General features: G+C 38.8%; 4 protein-coding genes and 1 long non-coding RNA gene across 7 annotated transcripts in view; 2 read left to right on the top strand and 3 right to left on the bottom strand.

The window, feature by feature from the left end:
- The window catches only part of LOC111446080 (sugar transporter ERD6-like 6), a 5,439-nt gene extending 2,946 nt beyond the window's left edge, over positions 1-2,493 (bottom strand). Inside the window, exons 1-11 of the mRNA XM_023084738.1 lie at positions 1,831-2,493; positions 1,662-1,724; positions 1,498-1,587; positions 1,365-1,424; positions 1,218-1,283; positions 1,063-1,128; positions 911-986; positions 763-827; positions 588-680; positions 415-495; positions 260-344 (exon numbers count right to left, since the gene is read on the bottom strand). Of these exons, the coding sequence (XP_022940506.1) occupies positions 260-344; positions 415-495; positions 588-680; positions 763-827; positions 911-986; positions 1,063-1,128; positions 1,218-1,283; positions 1,365-1,424; positions 1,498-1,587; positions 1,662-1,724; positions 1,831-2,022 (937 nt within the window). The 5' untranslated portion in view covers positions 2,023-2,493. The remainder of the gene's footprint in view (positions 1-259; positions 345-414; positions 496-587; positions 681-762; positions 828-910; positions 987-1,062; positions 1,129-1,217; positions 1,284-1,364; positions 1,425-1,497; positions 1,588-1,661; positions 1,725-1,830) is intronic.
- A 93-nt stretch (positions 2,494-2,586) lies between these two features.
- Positions 2,587-5,796, top strand: LOC111446082 (probable DNA-3-methyladenine glycosylase 2). 3 transcript variants are annotated; one of them, XR_002711006.1, is made up of 4 exons: positions 2,587-4,041; positions 4,888-5,029; positions 5,452-5,506; positions 5,612-5,796. XR_002711006.1 is itself a non-coding variant. In XM_023084741.1 (2 exons), the coding sequence occupies exons 1-2, from the start codon at positions 2,951-2,953 to the stop codon at positions 4,907-4,909; spliced, it is 1,113 nt and encodes a 370-aa protein (XP_022940509.1). In that variant the 5' UTR covers positions 2,587-2,950; the 3' UTR covers positions 4,910-5,274. The 3 variants fall into 3 exon arrangements, 1 of the variants encoding a protein (XP_022940509.1); XR_002711005.1 differs by having other exon boundaries at positions 5,452-5,796; XM_023084741.1 differs by lacking the exons at positions 5,452-5,506; positions 5,612-5,796 and having other exon boundaries at positions 4,888-5,274.
- A 633-nt stretch (positions 5,797-6,429) lies between these two features.
- On the top strand, positions 6,430-7,188 carry LOC111446085. The gene is made up of 2 exons (XR_002711007.1): positions 6,430-6,546; positions 6,927-7,188. It is a non-coding gene; the product is annotated as an uncharacterized LOC111446085 (long non-coding RNA).
- LOC111446084 (protein RADIALIS-like 3) lies at positions 6,954-8,488 on the bottom strand. The gene is made up of 2 exons (XM_023084743.1): positions 7,945-8,488; positions 6,954-7,197 (listed from the first exon to the last, which is right to left on the bottom strand). The coding sequence occupies exons 1-2, from the start codon at positions 8,257-8,259 to the stop codon at positions 7,162-7,164; spliced, it is 351 nt and encodes a 116-aa protein (XP_022940511.1). The 5' UTR covers positions 8,260-8,488; the 3' UTR covers positions 6,954-7,161.
- Positions 8,489-9,767: 1,279 nt separating this feature from the next.
- Positions 9,768-10,944, bottom strand: part of LOC111446081 (tubby-like F-box protein 5) — a 3,408-nt gene continuing 2,231 nt past the window's right edge. The window contains exons 4-5 of the mRNA XM_023084740.1: positions 10,708-10,840; positions 9,768-10,617 (exon numbers count right to left, since the gene is read on the bottom strand). Coding sequence (XP_022940508.1) covers positions 9,972-10,617; positions 10,708-10,840 — 779 coding nt within the window. The 3' untranslated portion in view covers positions 9,768-9,971. The remainder of the gene's footprint in view (positions 10,618-10,707; positions 10,841-10,944) is intronic.

The raw sequence follows: 10,944 nt of genomic DNA, 5'->3' as shown, positions 1-10,944 counted from the left end.
GTTTTAAAAAAAAAAAAAAAAGAATTTGAAAAACAATAAATAGAATTTGGATAATTTATCAAAGAGGACAGCAATTATAGGAAAACCACGGCAAAATTAGTCCTCATTAAATGAAGGGGTAATTTGGTAAAAAGTCGAATTATTCTCCTTGAATATTAAAATAGTATATTTATTAATTTAAAAAAAAAAAAAAAAAAAAAAAAAAAAAAAACTAGTCTATGTTACTTGCAATAAACTGTCAACCAGATTTTTTCGTTACCAGCAGCTGCAAATATGGTACTTGAATAGAACAAAACCGCATTAATTCCAGTAAGTTGCTGCAACATTAGTAATCCAATACCAATCTGCATTTTGGATCATGGCAAATATCAATTAAACTCTCAAATATGGTTCTTGAATGAAAGCTAGTTATACCATCAAAGGAAGCCAGTATCTTCTCCGCTTAAGTTCTGCAAAACGAATTGTTGTTCTTTTGCCTGTCGTTGCTACAGATCTCTGCATCATATGCATCATCAGACAGATAAACAATTGGCCAAACCATATTTATGTCTTGTAACCAGTTCTTGAGGAATTAGGTCACTATTTACCTTGATTTCATTCACTTCAATCGAGATATCAGCATCAAATCCCCGAAGAACTTGCAAGGATGTTTCAAACTCGTCCGCCATTCCCATTTTCGCCTGAACTTAGCTTGAAAAGAACTCATAAACAGAACGTAAACATGGTAATGTATCATGAAGTTATCTACTCAGAGAAACTCACCAGCCACCGAGGAGATTCTGGGATGAAGAACAATCCAGGAATCAGAATCGTACAAGGCAAAATTCCTGTACAAATAAGAAGAAGGAAATGACAACAATCAAAACCCATTTCATTTTAGACAGGAAAAAGGATTCATCCAATGAATTACCCAGAATTGCAAGCAGTCGCCACGGTACAAAAAGACCAAGCAGATAAGCAAGCATTATTCCAAGGGTGATAGAGAGCTAGCAAGCAGCAAGAAAAGAGATTATTAACTTGGGACACAATAGCATAGCAACACAAAATAATGGCGAAACCAACCTGGTTAACCGAGCCAAGGCCGCCTCTCAAGTTCTGGGGAGCTATCTCAGCAATATAAACAGGAACCTACAATCATCAACAAGCCTTCAATTCTCAAGATTCTGTTCGAAGCAAACTTGTTTTTATTTAACATAACCGATTGCTCAATGTCTAACCGTATACGAGATTATTCCCACGCCAAAACCTTCCAACAACCTCCCCATGTAAAGGAAAGAAGAATCCTACAAAGCATTAAATTAACAAAAACACCATTATATTTCAACGTATTTGCAGTAATTCATTAGGATAATCATTCAACTTACTTTTGCAAATGATATAGCAAGCCATCCTATAATGTTAGGAATTGCAGCAATCATCAAAGACTGCAATGAATCTCAAGTCAAATTAATCTAAATGGAAATGGAAAATGGAAAATGATTCATGAAGGGATCTTACTCCTTTTCGCCCGATGTATTCGGCTATCTGACCACTGGATATAGCCCCAAACATGGCGCCCACATTGGATAAAGAACCGAATATAGAGTACTGAACCAAAAATCAGATATCAAAAGATCAATGTGATATTGGGGGAAAGAACAGAAGGCATTATGAATCCACACCTCGGAGACTGTGAGTTGAAGATCCTTCATTATCGAAGATTGCGTGGGAGATGAATAGCCACACTGCACCAAGTAATGTGAAATTATGTTGAAATTCAATCAAATTTCTCTCATGATTTTTCTTGTACAGTAACGAATACACATTAGAAGATCCAGAAACGATGATTACGGTAAAACCAAACTGGATTGGACCGAGTGCGACAATCAAAACGCAGGCAAGAACTGAAACAGAGTTATCACGAATGGCCTGGGAGGATCCCATCATACTCGATTGCCTCGATCCCATACGGTACCAACTTCCGGTGTGCAGGAACGGCTTCCTGAGATCCCTCGCTTCGTCATTCTCGTCTCTGAAACTCATCTCTTCTGCTCTGCTTCAAATCGACGATGATCTATTACGTCACTTTCCGATCAAAAAGAAGAAAAATAGGTTTCGTAATCAAATGCCAATCTGTTGGCCTGATCGCCAAAGAATCAGACGTAATCTTGAAAGAAACGAAGGTTATTTCTCGTTGCAATGGGAAAAAGGAAAGGAAAAATGGCAGGAAATAGAGATGGGAGAGGGCGGGAGAGATCACCCTGCCGTTGTCTGCTAAATTTATATATTTCAGCCATGGAGGGTTGTGATTGTGCCACGATAGACCCGACCGTTTTCTCTGCAAGCGTTGCATTGACTCGGATGGGGGCCCAATAACGCAAGCAAAGCCTTTTTCTTCTTCTTGGATCTTGGCCCATATTATCATCATGGAACAGGCCCATGATCCTGGCCCATCTTATAATCATGGACCATGGGCCTAGGGTGAGAGAACAAAAGAGCCTCTTTTTCCTAGAATTTGGGCCAGCCCAAGAAACCTTGCCCAATGGGCGGAGGGTGGGAGAATTTTGAGAACGTGAAGCAGCGGAAAGTTGATTTCCCAGTCTGGAGGAGAAATCGAAAGCCAGTTGGGATCAAGAACGGAGGAGCGAGCGACCGGAAACGGAGACGGAGAAGAGAAAGAGAGAGCATGAAAGAAGAACAGCAGCACCGGGATCTCCTTCTTCATTCGCGATGCCATTGAAAATTCATTTGTGCTTTCTGTCCTGTTCTATTTCGCAATTGATTTTCAATTTCTCTTTCTGTTAGACTCCAAACACTTATGCTCTGCACCTTGGTTATCGAATTTCGCCCCTTTTCTGATTCTCCGCCGCCGTCGCCGCCGCCGTCTTGACTCCGACTCTTACACTGTGTTTCCTCTCAACCGAAGAGTCTGAGTGGAGGGAAAATAGAGGTTGAATTGAATTTCTTACATATGGGAGAGCAAACGCAAGTGCAGGTTCAGACTCAAACGCAATCGCAGGCTCAGAACGCGCTTCATGAATCCTCCAACTCTACAACCACTATTGCTCAAGCCACTATAGCACTAAGCGAGGTGATGAATGCGCCATCGCAAACCTCTTCTCTGCCATCCAAAATGCCTTTGCGTCCACGGAAAATTCGAAAGCTCTCGCCCGCTGAATCGGATCCGAATTCCTCTCAGATTGTCACCATTCCGGATGGGCCGAAACCTATCGTCACCGGGAAATCTCACAAGAGCAAGACGGCCCAACAACGCGCCGCCTTCGCGTCTGCTCCAGTGCTGCCAGCCCGATCACTTTCCTGTGAAGGCGAGGTGGAAATCGCGCTTCGGCATCTTGGGAATGCGGATCCGCTCCTTGCACCTTTGATCGACCTCCATCAACGTCCTACCTTCGACAGTTTTCAAACCCCATTCCTTGCCCTAACTAGAAGTATCCTATATCAGCAGCTGGCTTACAAAGCTGGCACATCTATTTACACCCGTTTTATCGCCCTTTGTGGCGGCGACGCTGGTGTTCTTCCCGAAACCGTTCTTGCCTTGAACACTCAACAGCTCAGGCAAATTGGAATTTCGGGTCGTAAATCTAGTTATCTTCATGACCTTGCTAGGAAATACCAAAATGGGATTCTTTCAGACACGGCAATTGTAAATATGGATGATAAATCGCTTTTCACGATGCTCACAATGGTGAATGGAATTGGGTCTTGGTCTGTTCATATGTTCATGATTTTCTCGCTGCACAGACCAGATGTGCTTCCTATCAACGATCTTAATGTTCGCAAAGGTGTTCGGCTTCTCTACAATCTTGAAGAGTTGCCTCGACCATCACAAATGGATCAATTATGCGAGAAGTGGAGGCCGTATCGATCGGTTGGGTCCTGGTATATGTGGAGGCTTGCTGAGGCAAAGGGAGCTTCTTCGAGCGCAGCAGCAGTGGCTGCTGGTGCTAGCTTACAGCTGCAGCAACAAGAGCAGCAGCAGGAGCAACAGCATCAACGGCAGCCGCAGCTTCTTGATCCACTCAATAGCATTCTCAATCTTGGGTAAAACTTTCATGTCCTTATTATATTTTTTCATGTTGATTCTTTCCAAGTTTTTTATGTCGATAAATGATCACGTCAGTTTGCGCGCACCTTGACTAATTCATTTGACAACCACAGACTGATTATTTCCACATATTACATGTGGTTGAAGATGAAAAATCTATATTTTTCTCTTTTGATGGATAGAAACTGAAATAGTCTTTCTTTGTTGTGTTGGAGCTTCAATTGTTTGCCCTGCGAATTGTGTTTCTTTCATCCATTGCATGCGGTGTATCATACTTATGCATGGTGTTTGAGGTGAACTCACTTTAAATGTGTTTCTTTCTTCGTGGTACTGCATTTTAATGTGCCTTACTTTAACAAACATTTACCACTCTAGATTCTATATTTGGGTTTTGGAGATGTAATAGCCCGGTAGTAGATATTGTCCTCTTTTGACTTTCCCTTACGAGCTTCCCCTCAAGGTTTTTAAAACACGTCTGCTAGATAGAGGTTTCCACACCAAAGAATGCTTCGTTCTCCTCTTCAATCGACGTGGGATCTCACAGGAGACGCCTCAAATTTCTGTCGGTTGGATGCAGAGCATAAGATTTGTACCGTTTAGGTTTATGGTCATGGACACAAATCCTGCTTGTTAATGTCCTGTTTAAAATTGAAAACCATGTAGTAGCAGGAGTTCAAGATAGACCCCTTTTTAGGAGTAAAGAGAAAGAATAAGTTGAACAATTGACAAAACCTTAGTGCTGCTGCCGCGGAGATTTATCATTTAATTCATTTATTTGCTACTCTTCATGTGATTTGTGATACTTATTTGGTGATTGCTGTCTATGTGCCATATGATAATAGGGCCTGTGCTTGGGGGCAGTGACTCCGTTTGAAAAGAGTACATGTTAGCAAATATCCCAATCAATGTACCCACTGAATGAAAAGTATGCCAATTATGTGGGAGCAGAGGACTCGACAACGTATATTCGTTCGGTACCTCGAGGTTGGATATTCTAAACATCTATGCTAAATAATGAAATGACATGTGCCATTTATTTTTCTTAGATTGGTTGACATCACTTGTATGGCCGTCAACATACATGTATCATATGGTGGTGATATTGATAGAATGTTCCTCTGAATGCCTGCTTTTAATGTGATTTAGAAACCGCTTGTTCATTTGCGCATATTCAATGACAGAACAGTCTGTAATGACTTTATGATCCATCTCTTACCTTGTTCTTCATTTCAACTTTTCTGCCACATTGATCATAATAATCATAAATGCAGAGAATCAATATGTGGCTGTGGCATTTGTTGTGTAATCTTATCTTATGTCGCCCCATCATCTGTTTGACATGATGGGAGGAAACACAGAGCTCAGTTTCTCATTCGTGTTTCTTCGTCTGAGAACTTGATCTATAGGTACACCAGGAAGCTTGAATTTTGATGATTTTAGCTGGAGAAATGCTGCGGTTGGGTGAGTCTTCTTCTCACTTTGGAACCAAATAACTTTGAATATCCGAAAGTGACGAGACGTTGGCCAACTACTTCCCTTTTTCATTGTGTTTGGTCTTTTGGGCAGAGCCGATTTCATTGGCAGTTCTCAAGCGATGGGCCATTTTCTGTCCCATGCCATATGTTAGCATCAAATTGGCCTTTGGGGTGTAATGGGTCAAAATTGACATCCAACTAACTTACACGTAGGTTTTAAAGATGAAAGATGATATCGACATATTTAATATCCATCTGATTCGATTTTCATAGACATATTTAATATTCATTTGATTCGATTTTTGTCGTATATGAACAAAATCTCTGTTTATTTGCCCCTCATGAAACTTTATGTCTAACTTTTTTTTTTTTTCTTTTAACCTTTTTATCCTCATTTTGTTAGTACCCTCTCAATTCCCCCTTTTATTATTTAATCTCATACACTTTTTGAATTATTTTTTCTCTCTCTTTCTTATATATCAAAACATTAAATAAATAAATAAATCTAGAGACTCTTTCATTTACTAGCATTTTTTAAATATAAATATAAGAAATTTTAATACCGAAATAGAAAAATTGTTTTCAAGTAAGTTTTTTTAACTTAAAATAACTATTATTTTTAAAACTAATAATTTTATCTAAAACTAAGGTTAACGATATTTTTTAATTTTTTTTGAAAAATTAGAAATACTATTGAAACTTTGAGATAGAAAGTACAAATTTTAGGATTATTTTTATTAATTCACCATTAAAAGTGAACTTAAAAATGCTAAAATGTTATTTTAACCTAAATAATAATATCCGATGATTCGGATCGGTCCGTAATGTAGGACCACTTTTATGGATATTCCCGCGTCAATCGTTTCTCAAAAGGCGGACTCAAATTTTAATCTCACTTTACCGGGAAGCAACTGTAATCGCGCTCTCCAAGAAGATCGTTCCAGTTCTTTGTTCGCGCGGTTCCTCAAATCGAATCAGCTATCTCTATCTTGTAATTCCAATTGCTACCTCATCAGAGTCGTAAAGGTCAGTAACACTATATGAAACTGTGAGCGACGATTTGCTCATCTCTGATTCCATTTTAGAAGTAGCATAATCAAATTTCTTGGTTCTGTTGCGGTTCTCATCTCCATAATGTCCTTTGTCTATCGCGTTATACATTTTATATCTGCTCTCCTGTTGAATTGGTACTCTGCACGGGCTAATTGAAAGTTGATATTATGCGATTCTTTGCAGTCTCACGTAGAAATTTAGTATTAAGGCTGCTTGCATCTGATATATATATATATATATATATCAATATAGTTGGATTTATTAATCGTTTTAGTCTGTGTTCTGATATAACTATGCAACGATTTTTACATTCATTTGATTCGGTATTAAAAATAGCGTTAATCGATTCTCAGACTACGGGAAGTAGAATAAACAAGAGAAGCGATTAAATATGGTGTATGCCATTTCAAAAGGGATTCCGCATGAGGCAGGTACAGTTTTTGGCTAAATTACAACAGTATTCTAGCTGGAATTTATTCATTTATTACATTTTGACGTGTGCTGTACTGATTCAGTAGCACACACATTTCACTTTTATCTGCATCTGCACAGAACTTGTTTCTGTTTATACGCATTCCAGGCAACTTTTTACTGAAGCTTTAAATTCTTCTTGAGCATTTTACACTGAAAGAAAAGATGAGAATGAAAGGAAAAATTACATAATGGAGTATGGATTCCAAATAATGGTATCGTTTGCATTCGAGGTTAGAGATTATGTGGGTTTCGTAGAAAGTGGAATACTTAAGGATAATGGAAAATCTTAGAAAATTACATAGTCACATACTCGCAAGATAAACTTGCATTGGATCAGGGGAGTGCCCGCCATTTTAGTAAAGTGGTAGCCATTAGAGAAAAAGGGATGCATTCGAGGGATACGTGGACTGCATCGTTATTTACGATAAATGCCTGTTTCAAGATTTGCAATATCCCATTGTCAACCTTTTTCTGTGACTCAGATGGCAGGCATGGCTACTACTCATGCACCATTAACATATTCACCCCTAATCATATTTCCTGTGGAATTAGTATCCCTTTTTAACTTGATTTTGAGGAAACTTTCAGACTCTTTGCTTGATCTAGTGGGAAGTAGAAGTTGAATGTGCGATGTTGTGAAGATTGATGAATTAAATTATTCTTCTGTAAATACATTTCTTTCTATTAGCTTGGATTATACTGCGTGTGAATAAGCTTCGTGGCTTGGCTGACTTAGTGAACATTTTACTACACATCAAACGATATCTTAACAACAGCCAGTTATAGAATCGTCTCAATATATTTCTCCAGGAATTCTAGGACATAATTTTCTTATTAAGAACATTTATTCTAATGTACGAGTTGAAAGGAGAAGATCACTGAGGATAGGATTCAGACCTGGAATGATTTCGTAGAGGAAATATTCAGCAAGTAGGATATTGCCTCTGGTGGTCCGCCATTATATCCAACGTTCTTGTAGAGGGGTATTTGAACTTGACCAGCTTCGATTTTGTTGACATCTCGCACCAGTAACTCATAGAGCCTTCTTACTTCCTCAGCTGTTTTCCCACCACCAACAGCCCTCGCCACGTTCTCAAAGCGGTCTGGTGTGTCCTGGTCATAGAAGGCTAATGCCTCCTCAAATTTTTTGTTTTCCCTTTTTGTCCAGGATGAGTAAAAGCCATGTGCCGTCGTGCGAGAGCTTGAGGCCATTATTTTCAGTTAGTTTGGGACAGAGAATGGTGGGTATGGACGTTGGGATATGGCAGAGAAGCTTAGGGAAAAGAAGAAGCTGAGGGATGGTAAGTGAATTATTGTCCTTTGCTCCTTATATACTGGAGGTGGAGTGCTTGTGTAGTGGGATCGGTGCAAGTTGACGAATAATATTTAAGGCTAAAAGATATGATTCGTTTTGTTGAGCAGAGGGTAGTGAGAGTGTCAAGGGGACTGGCTGTAGTGAAATCCTTTGGAAAAGTCTCTTTTCTTTTCATTTAAGTATCTTCAGAAGGTAGAATTTTCTGGAAAATTTACAGCCTGGTGGAGGAGGATTAGATCCAATTCTTAGCCCATCTCTTGACATTTAAATGTGCCCATAATAAAAGTTTCAAATCACCTTTGAATTTGTAAAAAAATGCTTTTGAAACTTACTTTTCCTATTTATGGTTGGGTTTTTCTTCCCTTTTCTTATTCAGCTGCACGCTATAATATACCATACACATATTCCATCTTCAGTATGATTATTCCTTCTCTCAGAAATAGATGCACTGCAACTACAAAATGACTTTAGCTACAGTTTCATGGACATGACAAGTGCCTAGACATTTATCTTTTTTTCTTTTCTACTGCGATCTCCAAATTTTTTTAAATTCTGATTTTATTCTTTCATTTATCTTTCAGTTTTAAATTTTTAGTAAAAGCTTTTTGTTATTATTATTATTTCAACGTAAAGACATCAGAAGAATTTAAATGTTTGACCTATCGATTAAGACACGTTCTATGTTACTTGAGCTTTCAATTTTCTATATTTTTTTTATTTTTTTTTTATTTTTATTTTTTTGTTATTAGGCTACTATGTATATGGAAAATAGAGGGCTGAACACCATCAATTATCCATGTATCATATCTTCAAATTTTACTTCTAGGGTAAGAATTAAGACTTTAATATAAAACTTGTGAGAACTAAATATAAGTTTTGAAAGTTTGAGAAATAAAATAAAAGCAAATACAATTTTAAGATTTTAAAAACAAAAAAAGGCATCAACAGAACTTTTCTCACATAAAGGTTGTGGTTGTGACATGAACTCATTTATTTTTTCCCTATCCTATTTGAAATCTAGCTTTGGTGGGCTTCCTTCAAGGTGATACCCGGAGATCTATCTCGTTTAGTAGCTTGGCAAAGGTCGTGTTTCAACACATACTTAAAGAGAGTGTAAGAAGTGTAGGTTCGTTACTTAAGCAAAAGTCGTGGCTCAAGCTAGCTTTCTGCTTTGATTTGGATGATATTCTATATCATGTTACTCATGTCCAGATACATGCCGTGCTTCATGTTCTATTCTAGGCTTTCAAAATTTGACTTCACTTTAACTATGAGTTAAACTTTAATGCAACAATTAACGTAGTCCTGCAAGAAGTGCCGTTTAGCGGCCCACTCTGAATGCATTCGTAGGGAGTATCCATGGCACTTATTGGAGTTTATGTAGTGTGATCTCAGGATTTTGGAGTATAGATAAATGAACTCTGCTGAATCCGAATTAGACGAAGAATTAGATAATACAGATTTTGGAGCATAATTTAGATTTACTACCTACCTTCATCGCAGATTCATAATTGTTGCCTCATTACTGAATTCAATGTCTAAACCAAGATACTTAATAATATATACAATTGGAAAATTTTGGAGCGAGTTGTTTGAGTAATGGTGTCTGTCATTCACAAGCTGGCTTGGTATCAAAGCTACTAAGGCAGATTGCAAACGCTTGGAAAGCTGAGAGAGGGTAGCGATAATCCATCGTGAAAATATCCTTCCCAATCTTCCCAAACTGCAGAATCACTTTTTCTTGTTCAGCTGCAGACACATTCTCACTCGTCTCTGCTGCAGCAACCAGCTGGAAATTCTTCACAGATGCAACCGTGACACGCCCTTTGAAATTCAGGCACCAACACTGCAGCTGCTCATGCCATCTTGGAGCTTTGTTCTTCAATACCAACGGTGCTGTCGATTCAAGAGGCTCGGGGGACGACTCCCATATTGGCTTCTTTCCTTTGCAACTCGACGTAGATGAATCATGGTCATCGATGCAGTCTTTAAACTCTGTTGGAGTTGGGGCAGTGCCGCCCTCCTCCACAGCTGCAACAGGTATCGAATGCATTGTGCACCTCATTCTCCTCGGCCCTCTGGTGCGGAGGACATTCAGCTCGTAGCTTACGGCAGCGACTTTATAGTTGGTTGGAGTTTTACTTGGAGAAACCTGTTTCAAATGAATTCTTCGTTTTGATCTACTAGTTCGCAATTTCGGGTCGTGTGGAGGCTGACTGTCATAAATCGAAAACTTGGTCCCCAGAAAATTTGACCTGATCCATCATCAACTTTCATGTCAGTTCATTAATTAAAAGCAAAGCAACCACCCTGCAACCAACGTAACTGTGGCGGCCCTAGCTCACCTCAATTTTCCAATGAAATTGTTGCTTGCTCGAGAGAAGTCGTCTGGAAGTAACGATACAATGAAATAAGTACTCATTGCTCGTCGGATTCTTTTCGCAGTTAGCAGCAGTTTACTTAGATTACCAGACAGAGCTATAAATAAACAAAAAAAAAAAAAGCTGATTAGATATATAATATATATCATGGAGGGGAAAAACCGAAAGGAGTGAATAACTACCCCCCCCCCCCCCCCCCCC

Source organism: Cucurbita moschata, unplaced genomic scaffold (genome assembly GCF_002738365.1).
Source record: "Cucurbita moschata cultivar Rifu unplaced genomic scaffold, Cmos_1.0 Cmo_Scf00008, whole genome shotgun sequence".
NCBI lineage: Eukaryota > Viridiplantae > Streptophyta > Magnoliopsida > Cucurbitales > Cucurbitaceae > Cucurbita > Cucurbita moschata.
Note: the sequence above shows the minus strand (reverse complement) of the source record. Positions and strands in the feature narration are given on the sequence as shown.